Source organism: Rhinatrema bivittatum, chromosome 9, assembly GCF_901001135.1.
Source record: "Rhinatrema bivittatum chromosome 9, aRhiBiv1.1, whole genome shotgun sequence".
Classification (NCBI taxonomy): Eukaryota; Metazoa; Chordata; class Amphibia; order Gymnophiona; family Rhinatrematidae; genus Rhinatrema; species Rhinatrema bivittatum.
The window spans coordinates 119,136,921-119,157,269 of NC_042623.1; the positions used below are offsets into that span (position 1 = coordinate 119,136,921).

The 20,349-nt window shown below is 43.2% G+C and overlaps 1 protein-coding gene across 5 annotated transcripts in view; it reads right to left on the bottom strand.

The window, feature by feature from the left end:
• Positions 1 to 20,349, bottom strand: part of TAFA2 (TAFA chemokine like family member 2) — a 505,302-nt gene that overhangs the window by 102,625 nt on the left and 382,328 nt on the right. For 4 of the 5 annotated variants that reach the window (XR_003858732.1, XR_003858733.1, XR_003858734.1 and 1 more), the window contains one exon: positions 14,473 to 14,502. The exons of the other annotated variant lie outside the window; for it this stretch is intronic. Coding sequence is in view for 1 of the 4 variants with exons in the window: in XM_029616859.1 (XP_029472719.1) it covers positions 14,473 to 14,502 (30 nt within the window). In the remaining 3 variants the exon portion in view is untranslated. The remainder of the gene's footprint in view (positions 1 to 14,472; positions 14,503 to 20,349) is intronic. 5 annotated transcript variants of the gene reach the window in all.

The following is a 20,349-nucleotide window of genomic DNA, read 5'->3' on the forward strand; positions in this document are numbered from 1 at the left end:
AACAGGCCTGGTTTTCAGGATATCCATAGGGGTACATTTTAAAACACAGCGCGCGAGCATACTTTTGTTCGTGCACCAGGCGCGAACAAAAGTACGCCGGATTTTATAAGATACGCGCGTAGCCACGCGTATCTTATAAAATCCAGGGTCGGCGCGCGCAAGCTGCCCGTTCCCTCCGCCTCCCCCCACCTTCCTTTCCCTTACCTAACCCACCCTACCTCCGTCGCGAAAGTTACGCCTGCTCGAGGCAGGCGTAACTTTGTGCGCGCCGGGCCGGCTGCCGCGTGCCATGTTCCGGTCCGGAGGCCACGGCCATGCCCCTGGAACGCCCCCGGGCCGAAACCACGCCCATGGTGCCGCCCCTGGATGACGCACCGGCTGCGTCATGCCCCGACGCACCCCCGAAGACGTGAGGATTGCGACACACCCCTGACATGCCCCACCCCCAGGAAAGCCCCGGGACTTACCCGCGTCCCAGGGCTTTGCGCACGCCGGAAGCCTATGCAAAATAGGTTTGGCGCGTGCAGGGGCTTTTTAAAAGGGTTACGCGCGTACCTTATGGGGCGGATTTTAAGAGCCCTGCCCGCCTAAATCCGCCCAAATCCGGGCAGATTTAGGTGAGCAGGGCCCTGTGCGCCGGTGAGCCTATTTTACATAGGCTCACCGGCGCGCACAGACCCCGGGACTCGCGTAAGTCCCGGGGTTCTCCGAGGGGAGCGTGTCGGGGGTGTGTCGGGGGGCGGGCCCGGTCGGCGCGGTGTTTAGGGGGCATGTCGGCAGCGTTTTGGGGGCGGGTCCGGGGACGTGGTTACGGCCCGGGGCGGTCCGGGGGCGTGGCCGCGCCCTCCGTACCCACCCCCAGGTCGCGTCCCGGCACGCGGGGATTTACGCCTCCCAGAGGGAGGCGTAAATCCCCCGACAAAGATAAGGATGGGGTTTAGACAGGGCCGGGCGGGTGGGTTAGGTAGGGGAAGGGAGGGGAAGGGGAGGGGAGGGCAAAAGAAAGTTCCCTCCGAGGCCGCACCGATTTCGGAGCGGCCTCGGAGGGAATCCATAGCCTTGCGCACGCCGATCCCGGATTTTAGCGGATACGCGCGGCTCCGCGCGTATCTACTAAAATCCAGCGTACTTTTGCTTGCGCCTGATGCGCCACCCAAAGTAGGCCAAATCGCGCGGTTTGAAAATCTACCCCTATGCGCGTAACCCTTTTAAAATCCGGCCCATAATGAATATGCATGAGAGAAATTTGCAAACAATGGTGGCAGTGAATGAATATATATGTCATGCATATTCCTTGTGAATATTCTGAAACCCAAATCTGTTTATGGCTCTTGAGAACTGGAGTTGGCCATCCCTGCACAATAGAGATCTGAATGGCTTTTCCCTTGTTTTTTTTTTTTCTTTTTAGTATTATAGTTATGCTGTGTGGTAACACAGTGTCTTGCTGTATTGCTGTAAAACAGAAAAAAGATTTTTGGCACACAGTAACACAGTTTGTGAAAACATCAAAGTTAGACCCCTCCTCACTTTTATCTTCTCAGTCCCTCAGTCTTTCCTCAGTTATTTCTCACCCTATTTGCATATTTTCTTCACCTCTCAAAACTACACAATCATCTAAAACCACAGCCCACAGGCAAGTGAAGTGAAATGGCCAGGTTCTTTCTTTCATTTGCAGCTTGAAAAAAAAAAAAAAAGGAAGTCATTGTTAATGCATTCAGATACCAGTGAGGAGACATTGGTTAAAAAAAATGCTTAGGCTTGATTGGCCCTGCTTCCTGTCAATTGTGAGAAATTGCAAGAGGACTTTATGAAACTGGGGGATTTGGCATCTAAATGGCAGATGAAATTTAATGTGGACAAGTTCAAAATGATGGATATAGAAAAGAATAATCCAAATTATAGGTACGTGGTACAGGGTTCCATATTAGGCATGACCATACTGGAAAAGGATCTTGGAGTCACTATAGACAATACTTTGAAATCTTTGGCCCAGTACATAGCAGCAGTCAAGAAAGCAAATAGAATGCTAGGAATTTTTAGGATAGGAATGGAAAAAAACAGAGAATATCATAATGTCTCTGCATAGATCCATGGAGCAATCACATGTTGAGTACTATGTGCAGTTCTGATCTACCCATCTTAAAAAAGATATAGTGGAACTGGAAAAGGTAAATGAAAGGATGAAAAATTATAGAATGAACTTCTTCCCTATGAGGGAATGCTAAATAGGTTAGAATTTTTCAGCCTGGAGATGAGATAGCTGAGAAGAGATATGACAAAGGTCTATAAAATCTTCAGTGGGGTGGAACAAGTTAACAGGGAATGCAATTTATAATTGGCACAAAATAAAATGGGAGATTATTTTAACACATAAGCTTGTTTCTTTCTCCAAAAGATGATGAAGTTAGTCTCAGGAAACAGAGTGTACATTGGGCACAATCCAAACAAGGGTCCCTAAAATTTTCAAGAGAAAGGCCATGTGGGATATTTGAAATCACTGAGTAAACATAGAAACATAGAAATGACGGCAGAAGAAGACCAAACAGCCCATCCAGTCTGCCCAGCAAGCTTTAACACCTATTTGTTTTCATACTTATCTGTTACTCTGACCGCTGAGGTCAGGGACCTTATTGGTAACTTTTTGGTTCCAATTCCCTTCCATCTCCACCATCGATGCAGACAGCAGTGCTGGAGCTGCATCTAAGTGAAGTATCTAGCTAATTGGTTTGGGGTAGTAACCACCGTAATAAGCAAGCTACACCCATGCTTATTTGTTTACCCAGACTATGTGATTCATTCCTTGTTGGTTGATGCTGAATATAAATCATCTTTTCTTCATTCTCTCTGCCGTTGAAGCAGAGAGCTATGCTGGATGTGCATTGAAAGTGAAGTATCAGGCTTATTTGGTTTGGGGTAGTAACCTCCGTAACTAGCATTCCAAGTGAAGTATCAGGCTTAATTGATTCGGGGTAGTAACCGTCGTAACAACCAAGCTACACCCATGCTTATTTGTTTACCCAGACTATGTAATTCATTCCTTGTTGGTTGATGCTGAATATAAATCATCTTTTCTTCATTCTCTCTGCCGTTGAAGCAGAGAGCTATGCTGGATGTGCATTGAAAGTGAAGTATCAGGCTTATTTGGTTTGGGGTAGTAACCACCGTAACAAGCATTCCAAGTGAAGAATCAGGCTTAATTGATTCAGGGTAGTAACCGTCGTAACAAGCAAGCTACGCCCATGCTTATTTGTTTACCCAGACTATGTAATTCATTCCTTGTTGGTTGATGCTGAATATAAATCATCTTTTCTTCATTTTCCCTGCCGTTGAAGCAGAGAGCTAGGCTGGATGTGCATTGAAAGTGAAGTATCAGGCTTATTTGGTTTGGGGTAGTAACCGCCGTAACAAGCAAGCTACTCCCCTGCTTTTTTGTGGATGCAAATCCTTTTTTCCACATTTCCTCTTGCCGTTGAATCATAGAGCAATGTTGAAATCATATTAACTGTGTGTATGTTTATTGAATAAGGATATTAATCTCCAGGTAGTAGCTGTCATTCCCGCAAGCAAGCCACCCCCTTGCCTCTCCTCTTCATTCACATCCTCTAGACTTTATGGATCCACAGTGTTTATCCCACGCCCCTTTGAAGTCCTTCATAGTTTTGGTCTTCACCACTTCCTCCGGAAGGGCATTCCAGGCATCCACCACCCTCTCCGTGAAGAAATACTTCCTGACATTGGTTGTGAGTCTTCCTCCCTGGAGTTTTAAATCATGACCCCTGGTTCTGCTGATTTTTTTGCAACGGAAAAGGTTTGTCGTTGTCTTTGGATCATTAAAACCTTTCAAGTATCTGAAAGTTTGAATCATATAACCCCTGCTCCTCCTTTCCTCCAGGGTGTACATATTTCGATTCTTCAATCTCTCCTCATAAGTCATTCGATGTAGGCTGCATGGTGATGAAGGATCATCTATGAGTTTAAAAAAAATTTTGAACGAAATTTCAAAGATCCTAGCTTAACAAAAAAACAAAAACCCAAACCACTCATTTTACTTTTAAACTACAATTGGTTCAAAAGCAGGCCATACTGGTGCAAGGGTCTGAAGCCACCCTAGGCAATGCATAATCAAACTTTAAATCATTCTGAGATATATACATGTAGTGATTCCCCCATCTGGCAACTAGGCTTCATCCAGGGGTGCTATGGATCCAGGGTTCAAGTACAGATAGGGTGGAGATCTACTTCCTGGACCCCTGGCATGGTCAGTAGTCCCACAGTTCAAATAGTCCACATTTCTGCTGGATGATCATCCATTATCTCAGAATGATTTAAAGTTTGATTATGCATTGCCTAGGGTGGCTTCAGACCCTTGCACCAGTATGGCCTGCTTTTGAACCAATTGTAGTTTAAAAGTAAAATGAGTGGTTTGGGTTTGGGATACTTCACTTTCAATGCACATCCAGCCTAGCTCTCTGCTTCAACGGACGAAAGGACCAAGCAGGAAGAGAGCAACACAAGGGTCTGAAAATTTGCTCACTCATCGTTCATCTACACTACAACTACAGTCCAGTTGATGTTCAAAATAAAGATAGCTTATTTACAGTTTAGAAATAAGAATCTAAGCCAGTATGGTGAAAATTAAGAACAGCAAAAGTCTAAGAGTCGGAAAAATCTACTTGCTGGTCATTCATCAGCCACTATCCATTCTCAAACACCCTTACCCATGGAGTGGATGCCCTTCTTTCGAGACTGGTCGAAATCCCCAATAGGAAAAATGCTCCTCTCTTCTTAAGCAATCCCACTCTAGGATGGTCGAGATCAACAGCAAAAACTCCTTCTCTTCCTTTTGATCACCAACCTCCAGGGAAGAGGCTATGACTCTATGCCACTAGCTCCTTCCGTCTTCTTTCTCTCTCACTTTCCTTCTGAAGACTGAGCATACTCATAAAACCATTTACAGCCAACAGAAGCCTCCCACAAAAAAGATGGGTTTAAATCTAGGGGACAATACCAACATTTCAAAACCCACTTCCACTACCTATGCTGGAAAAATCAAAGACAACTCAGGAGAATATTGGTGACAGCAAAGCCAGGTCACATACATAATAAGTTATTCTTACAAAAACATATATTCCTTCAATTGGCTTCCCCATCTTGCCACATCAGCATCTTGCCTTCAATCCCCCTTTCCCTCAGCAGCATCTTTCCTCCTGGTCTCTCTCCCACTTGCCTAAACAGCATCTCCCCTCTGGCTCTCCATTCCATCCTCTTGCCTCGGCAGTTTTTCCCATCCAGTTCCCTTCCTCCTTGTCTATTTCATCTGGTTCCCTGCCCCCTTCCTCAACAGCATTTCTCCTCTGCTCCCCCCCCCCCCCCTCCCAACTTGCCTCAGCAGCATCTCCCTGGTTGCCCCTCCATTTTCCTCAGCAAAGTCTCCCCTCCAGCATCCCCTCTTTGGCTCCCTACATCTTGCCTCAGTAGCTCTTTTTTTCTGTTTGTAATAGTTCTTACTGCCAGTTCTTATGGTCCCAAAACAGATCTGGCTTCCAGGATATGCACAATGGTAATCATTTCATTTGTTTATAATCGTACTTTTATATTAAGAGAGTTCAAATCATGTTATAGCAAGTTAGGAAAGCAGAGGATACATTACTTTATAGGGGTCCATATTCAGTAGCATTTAGCCAGATAATTTCTGAGTTATCCGGCTAACATTTAGCTGGATAACTCATTATCATCTAAAATTTAGACAGATAACTTAGAGGCATTCTGGGGCTTTCCAGGGTGGAGTTAAGTTGGCCAGATAAGTTAGCTGGATAACTCCAATATTCAGAGTTAGCCATATAACTTATCTAACTATGGCCTGGATTTTCTAATATCGCAGAGCTCTTTGAACCCCGCGGTAATGGGGGGCGGGGAGGTGAAGCAGGGGGTGGGCCTGCGAAAGCTGGCAGCGATCGCACCACCACTGTGTTATCGCTGCCGGCTTTCACATCCAATAGCGCCACCGTGAAAGATGATGCTATTGGGCGCACTACTGGTGGCGATAAGGGGTCTTACTTTTTCGCCGCCAGCAAAGTTTCTGCCGTGTCCGCCCCAACGCAACTCCGACTCCTCCTCTTCTGGTGCTGACTCAGCCCCAACTCCACCCTTATCTAGCTATTGCATGCGTGCGATAAAAATAGAAAATGACCCCCCTATGTCTATATCATAGAGAAGTCCTAAAGTTAGCTAGATAAATGTATCCAGCTAACTTTAATATAGTTGAGTAGACTTGTGTGTTAAGTTGATTTTACATAGTTATGATTTAACCACTTGGATGCTTCAGTAACATACTATTACTACTTAACATTTCTATAGTGCTTCACGACATATGCAGCGCTGTACAAACATACAAAAAGAGAGTCCCTGCTCAAAAGAGCTTACAATCTAATAAGACAAACATACAGGACAAAAGACAGGGTATTTCATAAAGCAAGACAATGGTTAAAAGGAAAGAAAAGAAAGTTAGTTAACAAGACTAAAAGCAAACAAGCAGGAATAAGATTTAAAGGTGGTTTCAGAAAGGTGGGTCTTTAGATGGTATTTAAACATGGCAAGCAAGGGTGCATGATGCACCTGTTCAGGAAGCTATTCCAAGCACACGGCACAGCTAGGTGGAAAGAATGGAGTCGGGAATTGGTAGTAGAGGAGAAGGGCACAGATAGGAGTGACTTAACTGGCCAGCGAAGTGCATGAGGAGTGGTGTAGAGAGAGATAAGAGAGGAGAGGTAGTGAGGTGATGCAGAGTGAAAACATTTGTAGATGAGAAGACAGAGCTTGAATTGTATATGGGTGCAGATAGGGAGCCAATGCAGTGACTTTGGTGAAAGATAAGTCATGCAGCTGAATTTAGGATAGATTGTAGTGGAGAGAGCTGGCTTGTCAGGAGACTGTGAGGAGCAGGTTGCAATAGTCTAAGCAGGAGGAAATGAGAGAGTAGATAAGGGTCCTGATAGTATAGCGACTTTGGCAAAAGATAAGCAACATGCGGTATATCAAATAAATAATAATTGTATTCAATGGTGTAAATGTACCAATGAATATCCATCAATGTTTAGCCAAATAAGTTTATCCAACTAACTTTACAAGCTGGCCAGTTGCTAAATATTACCTTCATAATATATATTATAATAAATCAATTACAGAATATAGATAATTTACATCAATGCTATAGGCACAGTAAATCAAATATAGAGATAATGAATATGCATAAAATATATTTGCACACATTTGATCTAAGAACCAAGTTATTTTGTACATATAGGTTAACCAGACCTGTTTGGAGACAACACAAATGGGAGTCAAGAACCACTATTCTGCTAAATGATACTTTTCCCCTTTTATACAACACATTAGTCATTCATCCTATGTAAACTTCCAACTGTCACTCAAACTGAAAGATTATAGTGTATATTCTATTATTGAATCTGCCTATTTTTTTGTAAGTATTTATCAACATACCTATATCTGTGGAGAGCCTACTATTTGTAAGATTATTTAATGCAATTTATCCCATGTTCTCTTATCCCGTTATTCCCTTGTTAACATGTTTTATCTGTTCCATGTAAAGCGCCATGCATGGCGTATATTTGCGTTACACTGTGAACCGATGTGATATCCTGGATGAATGTCGGTATATAAAAAAAAAAAAAATAATAATTTTAAATAAATAAATAAATAAATAAAATAAGATTAATCTTATAAAACCTTGTTTCCTAAGCTTTTTTCCCATAAACACAGAATGGAAGAAAGCTTTTAGTAAATCAAGCCCATAATGTGATACTACAGCAGTCATCTCCCTTTTCTAATTGCTTGGATCTTTTTTTGGTAAGAGTTGCAACAAAGAAATTACATCTTTTCCAGCTCTAGCAAGAATGTCTCCTATGCTTAGAAGAATCAGATTCTCTGTGACTTTTTTCTGTTTATTTGATAAAAGGTCTCAAATTTAGTTTCTAGTTCCTTCCTGTCTATAATGCCCCAAGCAAAAATCTTTGAAATGTAGTCACAGAAGTATCCTAAGTCATTAAGAAAAATGGCCAAGGCATCTGGATATTCCTGGCATGCTCTGTTTTTACAGTATTATCCATTATTCTTTATCTACACACTATGAATTCTTTATACTACAGAGATTTTATATATAGTAGACCCTATCAATAAATTGTTTTCAAAGTGCTGCAACAGAATAGTAAGGTAATCTGTTTATTTTACAATAACATAAGCAAAAATAACATTTTGTTAAATAAAAGGAAAGCTTAAAATGTTGGCCTTTTGGAAAGGTGCCCCTGTGAAAGACTTATATAAAAATGCATACAAACCAGACTTGGAAACAAGTCAACAAACTGACAACATATATTCCCAATCAAGTTAAAGCATGTAACTTCACAATGACATCTCTCTTGACTCAGTGGGAGGGAGGTGAGGTGTAAGAATATTTCAGCATTTCATATTACTGTTTTCTCACAAATTCACCAAAGAAAGAAATCAACCATGTGTAATTGATTTCTTAACACTTTATAATAATCTCCTTGAGCGTGACAATGTATATATACATTTTTAAATAGGGATGTGTATTTAAAGTCTTGTTTGAAGAATAACAACATCCACCTTGCCTCTACCCAGAAAGCAATAAAGAAAATTTCTCTTCTTGACAGGTAGTATTTAAAGAGCACAAACAAAAACTATTTCAAGAAGTTTTAATAGAAGCTAATCTATTATCTTGAATTTCAAGAGGGCTTCATAACTTCCTGGAAAAAAATACAGTTCATAAAATGTCAATAAAACAATGTATATAGTATTTAAGTTTTTCAACCAAAAATTAATTTGAAAATGTTTGGTGGTACCATGCATTCCTGCACCTGTGATAGATAGGTTGAAATCAACAAGCTACAACTCCCAGAAATCAATCAGGTCAGCACAGGCAGCTTGGTGTTGGCCAGGAACCCTCCTCAAAGCCACAGGGATATCCTTCAAGAGGTCAAGCTTCTATAGCTAGAAACTGGGAAATCCTAAGCAATGTGGACCAAATAAACAGGGTAGATTATTCACCAGATATATAGAAATTACAGATTGATTTCAAAATTGAATTTCTGAGATGTAATTCAAATTTGGAGATATAAGCCAACCTTCTATAGGAAATTAGGTAACTAAGGAGATCATTTTCTAAACCTATCGCACGTGAAAAACCATACTTGCCGGGGCGGAGTCAGGGCGGAATTGGGGTGGGGAGGGGAGGAGTCAGGGCGGCGAGTAGGTGGACGCAGTGGTATCTTCACTGGCGGCAATAAGGTAAGTTACGTTATCGTCGCCAGTAGCGCACCCAATAGCACCACCTTTCACGGTGGCGCTATTGGGTGCGAAAACCGGCAGTGATAACACCGCGGTGGTGAGATCGCTGCCGGCTTTCGCAGGCCCGCCCCCCGTTACCACTGAATTCACCATTCTCTGCGAGAAAGGAAAATCCAGGCCTAAGTTATCTTTATGTTGCCACTTTCATTTTACAAAAATCCAAGGCAGCAACAGACTATGAACTATACAAGTTGCTCTATACATATAAACCATACACTAACCAATCCAATTTACTAATTCTGAGAGAGTGTGTGTATCAACCTAAGCAGCCTAATATTTACTGCAAGACTAGAATCCAAGGGAAGAAGTTAAATGTTCTGTATTGTTTATGTGGAGTTCTAATTTGATGAATTCTATTTCTTGTTTGTATAGTTATTTCACCAACAGATGGACATACATTGTTCCCTTTTATGTAATTCAAACATGTTGGAAAACATAAAATGGAGAGGATCCAATGCCCAGTCAGTTTTCATCCTGACTAAACAGGACTGAAAAACAAATTACAATTACACTCTGAAGCTCTTGGTCATATCCATTTTATGCTGTTGCATGCTATGAAAAATAAAAGAACTGGATTTATCACCATTTAACCAGAAAGAGCAGATGAGAAGACAATACTGATCTTACTTATAAAAATAAAGTAGAAGACCTTAACTTCACAATTTAGTTGTGAAGACATTTAAAATGACAGTAAATAACACTCCGAGCATAAATGTTTCCCAAGTCAACTTGCTTTAGCTCTTCAGCAACACCTTATCAATTCTAGAAGACTCAGTCTCAATATTTATTTTTATTTTGTTGAAAACAAACTTGAAATGAAAGTAGAGCATGATGACACTAGAGTCATATCAACTATTAAGGATATGCATTCATTTTTTTTTGTTTCATTACTTTATATGTGTAAATATTTATCCACTTGACATTATACTTGTGGTCATAAAATTGAATCCATGTGCATAAGTATGACTTTGCATATGGAAAAATGCATTTGTGTGCAAAGTAACAAAATGAAGCAAAAAAGTGATTAAAATAAAGAGAAAAAAACAAAATGACCCAAATAAAATTGTTCATAAGAACATAAGAAAATCAGTAATGTAGAGGGAAATGCCATGCACACCCCATCAGTTATTTTTGTTATGATGATTATGCTATATTTATACTCAGGAAAGGATTGCCTCCAAGGTGGAAATGGTTTACATATACATTTTATTAATATAATCAAAGAGTGGTCCATTCCAGTCCTCAAAAATCACAAACAGGTTTGGGTTTCAGAATATCCATAAATAATATGCATAAGATATATTTGCATTAAATGAAGGTCAAACCTTTTGTGAATCATGAGGACCATAGCTGGAAGCAATCTACAGTGGTTCCCAAACCTGTTCTCAGGCGCACCTATCTTGTTGAGTTTTCAGGATATCCGTATGAATATTTATATTTGCATACAGTCAATATATGTGTAGCCCCCATCTCACTTCTTAGGCCTGATACAAGTGTTCCCACAGCTCCCAGGATCAGCTTGCTTCGTGGGAGAAGATTGAATGAGAGATCCAGGATGATGATGGTTGATCCTGGGAACTGTGGGAACACTTGTATCAGGCCTAAGAAGTGAGATGGGGGCTACACATATATTGACTGTATGCAAATATAAATATTCATATGGATATCCTGAAAACTCAACAAGATAGGTGCGCCTGAGAACAGGTTTTGGAACCACTGTAGATTGCTCCCCTCAAAACTCTTTTACCAACGTGTAGACATTTGGGCTTACTAGGACTCCTCTCTCCAAAAATACTGTTGCAGCCAAGGAGGCTCCAACTTCTTCAGCTTCTCCTATCCCTCTCCCACCGAGCATGTTCAGCCAGGTTATAAATATGGTAGCATTAAGTCCAGCCCTGAAAAAGACCGAGAAAAACCCCAGAGAGGGATCTAAAATGTAAAAACCTCCCAAAATCAGTAATGTAGAGGGAAATGCCTAGTAAAATGTGAATCCTTTTTTACATATACAAATATACATCATATGTATCATGGTAGACCTCCTGAACATTCAACCAACTGGGGGTACCTAAGGACAGGTTTCTGGATGATTACATTATTTATTTATTTATACCATCATTCCTAGTAAAGATCACAATGGTTCACAAGAGACATTCATAGATCATGGTTATTTGATAGTTTGATGAGTCATTCATAATATGGGTCTATACATTCATAGGGTCAGATCAATACATTCATGACTCAGGTCGATACTTGAAAGAGGAATAGTAGATGACATGGTGAGTAAAAGGCATAGTTCATGATGAATGAGAGGAATAAGGATTAAACATTTGTACAAAATGGAAAAGAAACTTCAGCTCTTCTGAAAGTCAAATGTTCAGACAATTCAAAATGTTATTTCATACAGTACATTACTCTTGGCAAATGTAATAATGGAAAGAAATTTAATTTGTAGAGTACATTTTATAACTTTCTTGTAATTTCCATTTTGCATGTCTGAAGTTTTCAGATCAGTTTTTATACAAGGGAATATTCAAACCCTACTTAGATTACAAACTCAAAGCATATGAGGTTGATATTCAAAATAATTTGTGTTTATATTTATTTGTACTTGATATATTGCCTATATAAAAAGATCTAAGTAGTTTACAAAATAAAATATATACATAATTTCATAGATAAATGTATAAAAGACCTATAAAATATATATACTAAGACATAAAGATACATGCTACTAGTCCAACACAAGGATCAGCTTTTCCATATTTCTGACCTGGATAATTATAAAATTGTGTCTCTACCCATTATTCTTTTAAGTTATCCAGACAAACCATGAAACTTGAACTTCCTGCCCCTTTCACTGGTAAAATCTTACCCCGATAAGCCATCAGCAGGCTAAAATTTATCCAGATTAAAAGTGGTAGAGAATGAGGTATATTCAGTACCAGCCAGATAAACGTAGCCAAGTAAGTCTGATCAGAAAAATCATTGTACTAAAATTACCTGGATAAAGATAACTTTGCTGGGTATACTCAGTGGCAGAAATACTTTATCTTGATAAGTGCTGCTGAATATTTGGATAAAAGATACCCAGGTAACATTCCCACTTTCCAACCCACTGAATATCAGTCTCTAAATTACTTATATTTCTTCAATTTAAGTATTTTCCTTCTGAATACTAGAACTACCTCCTAGAGATGGTGAAAAATTGTAATGATCACTGACCATAGTTATAACCCCTATCTGTCACCCATGTACTGACCCATGGGCAGAGTTTGTTGCATCATGATCATCAGCTACAACAATAACAGCTTAATAAATTGGGAGAAAAATGGCAGTCTCTAAAATAAGAGATTTTGAAGTCAATTCATCCATTTTGCAGCCAGAAAAAGTAGGATAAAGTAAATATATAGGCAGCTGAATAAAAATATTGATATTCAAAGCTGAAGCAGAACCTACATGGGAAGCTGAATAAGGGCAAAAAAAGGAAAAAAAATTACCCTGCTTCTAGCCAATAACTGATTTATTTACTATTGTCCTATTTTCCCTTTCCCACTTTTCAAAGTTACTCTTGTGATTTTGGTCCTCTATAGAAAAAAGTGGAAAAACATTATACTGAGAATGCCCAGAATGTAAAGTAACATCTCTTAATAACATGTGTAGTGAATATTACTGATGCAGTCCAACAGGAATTCACGGTATTGATCACTGAGGCAAATCATAAGAAATCATATGCTATAAACCTTATGACCTCATATGGTTATAGACACCAACTGTTCTCCTTTGTCAGAGTGACAAAAGTCATGTTTGATTGTGTCAAGATTTATAATCATAGGTCATGGCTATACGATATTATATTTTTTTATTTTTTTATCTTGCAGATAAAATCATTTATTTTTCAGCTGAGAGCGATGGTGACTCTTCAACAGCAGACTGGATGGACCATTTGGATCTTTATCTATGTTACACACAAAGTTTAAAATACTATTATAGAAAGGACTGTGTATATAATTTAATGGCTTTATTATGTTTTACTCAAGAAATTTATTTGTGATATGAGAGTGATGGAGTTTTGCAAAGCAAGACAATAAGGGCAATATTCAAAGTCATTTCTGTAGGTAAAACATCATTTTACCCACAGAAATGGGAAATTTGATGAGTCCCCTCCTGTTGTGAGTAAAAGTACCTGTGGCAAAAAAAGGGGTGATGTTAGGTTGGGAGAGAGAAAGTACACATAGGGATTGCATTTTCAAATCTCTGTGTCTACTTTCCATGAGTGCATTTCACCTGCTTCAAAGCAGATGAAAAACACATATATCAATGTGTGAAGGAATGGCCCTAGATCCCCTCTTTAACCTGTATGGGACCAGGCATATAGCTGGGTCCACCTTAAATCCCATAGAGAGAGTACTGTGGGCAGGACACCGCTGGACAGGAAGAGCTCTGTGGGAGAGACCCCCATCTGGTGCAGGATATGAGGCTGAGTTCAGCTGGGATCAGGAGGCCCCAGCCTCTTTAGGAGAAGGAAGCTCCTAAATACATTTCTGTCCTAACCAAAACTGTGAGTGTTGCTGCTAGAAGGTAGCTAATCATCTATTGGTTGTATGCTGAAAGTGTTTAATAAAGCAAATATGCATGAAGAAAGTCTGGTTCCTGCTCCAGCCTAAGAAAGTTACTCAGTCATCCCACACAATGATATAGGAGCCCCTGTTCCCTGCTGGCCCACATTTTCAAAGGGAAACTCCACAGGGAGTTCCCCTTTGAAAATGTGCTTGCAGATTTGTGGGCTGTTTGACTATTGTCCCCTGTATGTTCAGCTGAATATTAATGCACATCTGCTGTTAAGATAGAGGAGAACACATGCATTTTTTTCTGATTATTCCCCAGTATACTGCTGATAATTGAATTATTTTGATTAGATGCTAAGGGGGTTGAATTTTGGCTAATCATATTTCTTATTATCATAAGATTAACATGATCAAGTCCTAGTTTATATCAGTCCATTCTACATGACAGTAAGTAATAGACTTCATTGGGATGACACAGAAATCAGGACTGAACTCACATTTCTTAACCCTGGGAAATACTTACAGTACCAGAATGAAATCTGCTTTGAAGTGCCTGAAAAGCAGAATGTAAATCAAATAAATAAATACAATAACATGGAATCTGACATTGATAGTGACATATTGAACAATATCACAGTAAACACACATTTCTTAACTTTCACACTATTTTCTTTCTTAGCCTTTCTTTATGCAGCTTTCAGATTTATTATAATAATCAGTATACAAACAACAGTAGACTGCCTACATTCCAGAAGTGTACTCCCACTTTTATCTTCCACCAAAGAGGGTTCAGAAGCTAGTTTCTCCTGGAGACACAAGGCCTCCTGTTCCAAGCTGGGTTCTGCCTGCCCATAGAGCATTCTCTCTCTCTGCGGGTTATAAGGTGGACCAGGCATCTAGCCTGGTCCCGCATAGGTTAAGGAGAGGTGGTAGGGCCACTTATTTACAAGGCCTTATTAAAGTTTTCAGTATTTAATTTTCTATATTTTTAAATTTTTATTTGTGCCTTGTCTGTGTTCCACAGGACCGGAACTGCAATTTTTTTTTTTACTTCAGGTTCACAGCATTCTGGCCTTCAACGTTTACTTCACCCAGGGGCTTTTTCAGATCCCACAGCACTCAAACTCGCTCCCTTCTTGTAATGGCAGTGTCCCCAATGACTAATAACAGTCCTAAATTATGCTGCTACCGCAACATTAGCTCCTCCCCTTTCTTTCCATGCGGCTGCAGGACAGCAGCGAGGAGTCCCACAGTAACCCGGGATCAGCTTTTTTCCTTCTTCATCATTCCCGTGGGAGGGCCTATGCACTCTTCCATGGTCCTGTCCAGCCTTCTGCAGTGTCCCATCAACACAACCCTGCCTGCCACCAAATGCCAGCCCACAGCCACAACCCATCTTTCCTTCTCAGGACACATAACCCCTATCCTTCCTGTCACTGTGTTTCCTCAAAAGAAAACGAACAGCTGTGGCTGTCAACTTGCCTTGCCTCACTTAGCCTACAGGTAATTTTAATTTAATTTATTTTTTTATCAGGGCTTTCTTTCTTTCAGTTTGCTACATAATATTTCTCAAACATCAATAAAATATTTCAAAACATCGGATGAATAAAAAAATAATTAAAAAATATTTCTCCAAAAATATTTCAAAACAGCAGAAACATCAAATTATACCCAATAATTAGAACTAATAAGGATTAAAAAAAATCTCCTGGTCTCCATACCTGGGATCTTTTGATTTCCAGTTACCCTGAGATTTTCGTAGATGGAGGAAGTAGGGCCGCACAAACTTTTATCTTCTCTTTCTCTCACATGATACACACAATAAACATTCATTCTCTCACACACTCTCTTTTTGATATGCTTGCTGTTATGACCATTGGCCGTGGGCGGCCGCGGTCGATCCAACTCATGTCATGTCTTGCCCTGCTCTCCACTCCTGGTAAGCTCGCGGCTGTGGCTTGCAGCCACCATCGCATTCCTCGTGGCATTCGTGACTCCACGTGGTGGCTGGGACGCTGCCAATCTACTCTCCGACTCTGGTCCTCCATAGGCGCACTCCTCCTGGCCTCCCTTTAAAGGCCCTATGGCGGGAACTCCAGGGGTGTCCCCTGCTGATGACATCACAAGTCTGAGTTATCTAAGCACCTCCTTTGGCCTACGCTAACCAACTTGGCAACGAGTTCCCTGAGCTCCTGTGATGCTTGTACCAGTCTCCGGACCTGAGTTTCCTGCCTTGGATCCCTACTCTGCAATCTTGGACTCTGGTTCTGGGTACCCGCTCCTCAGGGGCCTGCTCTGCGCTTCCCTTCGGGACTTGGTCTTGCGCTGCCCCGTTCCTCAGGGTAGCCTCAGCGCAACTTCGCCAGAGATCCTGTCTGTACACTTCCCCGCTCCATGGAGTAGCCTCAGCGTTACCACACCGGAGTTCATGTCTCTACACTTCCCCGCTCCTCGGGGTAGCCTCAGAGTTACCACACTGGAGTTCCTGTCTCTATGCTCCCCGCTCCTCGGGGTAGCCTCAGTGTTACCACACAGGACATTCAGTCTCTATGCCTCCCGGCTTCTCGGGGTGGTCCCAGCACTACTACTACTCCAGAGATCCTTTCTATACTTCCCCGCTCCTCGATGTAATCTTAGCGCTACTACTCCAGACATTCTGTCTCCACACTGTTGCGATCCCGGGTCGGCCCCGGGACCGCCGCCGCCTACCTTCGACCCGGCTCCGGTCCCCTTCAGCCCCAGTCGGGCCGTGCAGGCCTCGGACGCGGCGCTGCCATGCCGACATGGTTGCCGGCGTCCTCCCGCGGCTGGCCCCGCCCCCTAGCCGCGCGCGCGCGGCTGAGCCCTGAATTTAAAGGGGCCAGCGCGGGAGAACCCTGCTCCTCCTCTGCTGACATCAGACGCTGCAGGGCTATTTAAGCCCTGCAGTTACAAGCCTTCCCTGCCTTGCAACGAGGTTCACAGGTCTCCTGTTGCTAGTTGCTGCGTCCTGCTTCTTTGGATCCACGTTTTGACCCGGTTTGCCTTCTAACTACTCTTCGTCTTCTCCCTACGTCTGGTTCCATCTTCTGACCTCCGGTTTGACCCTGCTTCCGTCCCCGACTTCGCTCTTGGATTTCCTCTTGGCGCTGATACGATCTCTGACCTCCGGCTTGACCCTGCTTCCGTCCCCGACCTTGCTTTTGGACTGTCCTCTTGGCTTTGGCACGACTTCTGACCTTTGGCTCGACCCGGCTCTGACCTCGACTCTGACTTGGTTCTTCTACTGGATCACTTCCTGGACTCCGTCTTGGATTTTCACCGTCCCGTGGTTTCTGCGCCCGCTGGCCCAGAAGATTCTCCTAAGTCCCAGCGGCTGGGTCCCTACAGGCTCCTCCTGGGGGGGCTCCGGCTTCCAGGGTGAATCTCCAAAAGTCCCAGCGGCCGGGCTCCTACGAGCTCCTCTCGGGGGAGCGCCGGTCTCCAGGGTGAAGAGTCTTCCACCTACAGGGCCCAACGACCGTCCAGCCTGCGTGCCTTCGTCGAGTCCCTGGTCGCATGGGACTCCATCTTGTTCCGGCGTCCAAGTATATCCAGCTCTGTCAAGCCGCCTCCCGGTTGGGATCTGTTGCTAGGGTTCTCCACAGCCTCCCTTTACTCATCCCGACTGGCCCAAGGGTCCATGAGTTACAACACACGCTTCCCCATTTCTCGGGCCTGCTCTGTGCATCTCTGCCTTGGAGATCCATCCTCTGGTCTATTCTGTCTCCTGGCCTGCCCGACATTGCAATACTTTGGACCACTCTCTCAGACCCCACTCCTCCGGGCACCCTGCAGTATTGCCTCAGTGTAGGTGTCTGCGATCACGTGGCTGTGATGCAGACAACTCGTCTACGCCTCCTTGCTCCTGGGCCACAACCATGGTCCAGTTGCCTGTGTTTCCATTCCACCTCGCCTCCCGATGGTGGGGCCCTGTGGGGCTCAACCCCTCAGGGAGAGTCAACTCCCACCTCGGGCCAAGGATCCACAAAACCTACAAAACCTAATACATGCCTGTGCTCTCACACACATGCCTTCTATATCACATACACTGGCTCTCTCTCTCCCTCACAGATACATTATGTGCACATGTGTGGGGTTGTGTGTGAGTGTGTGTGTGTGTGTGTGTCTGTATGTGTGTTTATGTATGTGTATGCTTGTGAGAGTCCATATATGATACACAAGCTGTCACAGGCACATACACACACACATACACATGTACATGCACACAAACACTCACAGGAACATAGGCTCTCACACAGAAACACAGATATACACACAGGTTCAAACAAAGACACACTCACACACACATGCACACAGGCTCTTACACAGGCACTCACACAGGTTCTTATACAATAACATACAGGCTCTCACACAGAGACGCACACATGCACTCAAGCTTTCACACAGACACACATGCACACAGACTCTCAGACACACACATGCACACATGCTCTCATACACAGAAACACACAAGCTCTCACACAGATACACATGCACACAGGCTCTCACACACACATGGCCTTCGCTTCTCTTCAGGCCACAGTGGGATGAGATCCACTGAAGCTTCCACTAGCTTCCGCTTTACTTTGGGCTATGATGGGATGAGCTCCACCATGGCCCCTGCTGGCATCCTGTCCTCTTTTGTCCATGGTGGGATGAGCTCCACCTCATCCCACCAACCTTCTTGCATGCCTGTGAAAAAAGTTATGTGTGGGCACACACCTTAGAGCAGGGGTGGGCAATTCCAGTCCTCGAGGGCCGCAAACCAGTCGGATTTTCAGGATATCCTTAATGAATATGCATGAGAGAGACCTGCATACACACTGCCTCAGTTGTATGCAAATCTATTTCATGCATATTCATTAGGGGTATCCTGAAAACCCGACTGGTTTGCAGCCCTCGAGGACCGGACTTGCCCACCCCTGCCTTAGAGGGTGTTGTGTTCATGCCTGTTCTTGCCCTCACTCCACCCTCTCTACCTTTGTGGTGACTCCCTTCGGCTCTGACAGACAGATGCTGCCACGGCTTCTCCTCGCCGTTTCTCCACGGAATCCCCGGGCTGGCCTGACGCTGTGGATCCGCCATGTTCCTGATGACGTAAGAGTGCACGCGCGCTCCAGAGTTTGTATCGGCAAGGGCGCAAACCTCGGGGGCGTCCCCCCATAGTGACGTCATTCGCTTCCAACTTAAAAGGTCTTCGTTTGCTACTAGAATCGAACTAGCAAGGAGGAAACTTCTCTGCTCTCTGCCTCCACAAACTTACCAAGGGGTACCCGCTCCTTGGGGGCCCCGCTCTCTCTTCTTGATTTCAGACTGCTAAGACAGGATCTGGTACTCTCTCCTCGAGGGCCTATGTCCCTGAATGCTCAGAAGACTCCTTACTGCCTGGAAGCAATCGCAGATGTGAACACTGTGAGTTCTATTACTGATAGGAATCAGTACTCGCTCCACGAGGGCCTATGTTCCTAATTTTTGAAGACTCCCTTCTGTCTAAGACGTTATCGCAGGTACGGAGATCGTGAGTTATTATTGCAGATTGCAGATAGGAACTGGTACTCGCTCCACGAGGGCCTATGTTCCTAAAACTCTCCAAAGACTTTCTTCTATTCCAGTAGCCATCTCATACACAGATATTGTGAGTTCTTATTCCAGACTGCATATAGGAACCAGTACTCGCCTACGGCTCCTGTTCCTGAATACACTGAAGAATCTCTGTTGCATAGAAGCCAATACAGATATCTACAATTGTGAGTGTATCATCTACTACTGGTTATGTATCCAGCATACCCTGTCTACTCACTACCTATAGTCTCTCCCTACAGCTCAGCAACCCAGAGATTGCAGTTCCAGTATCTGAGGGACTTCAGCCCTGCCGGGCATATCAACTCACTACTGCCACCTCTGGTGGTTCTACTTCCTGTCTAAAAAAGAACTATCTGTGTTTGTCTCCATACTCCAGCCTAGCCGGTGGTCTCTCTCAGGATATCCTCCTGGGGGCGCTGTCATCTGCCACTGGCCCAAGGATTCACCAATTTCCACTAAGTGTTTATTCCTTACACTACTAGATCGGTATCATACAGACTGCCACATGGTGGGAGCCAACCCACAACAGATCATTGACCCCGCCTAAGGAGTATTACAGATTGCTAGCTCCTCCTCTTGAGGGAGCAGCATTGATCAGATTACTCACTCCTCCCCTCTGGAGGAGTAGATCCATAACAACTTGCTATCTCCTCCCCTCTGGAGGAGGTGATCCATAACAGATTGCTAACTGCCCCCCTGGCGGCGTGATCGATAACAGATTTCTAATTCCTTAGCAGATATACAACAGAGGGAACACTGCACTGTGGCCTTTTCATATTTTTGCCCATCGGTGGGG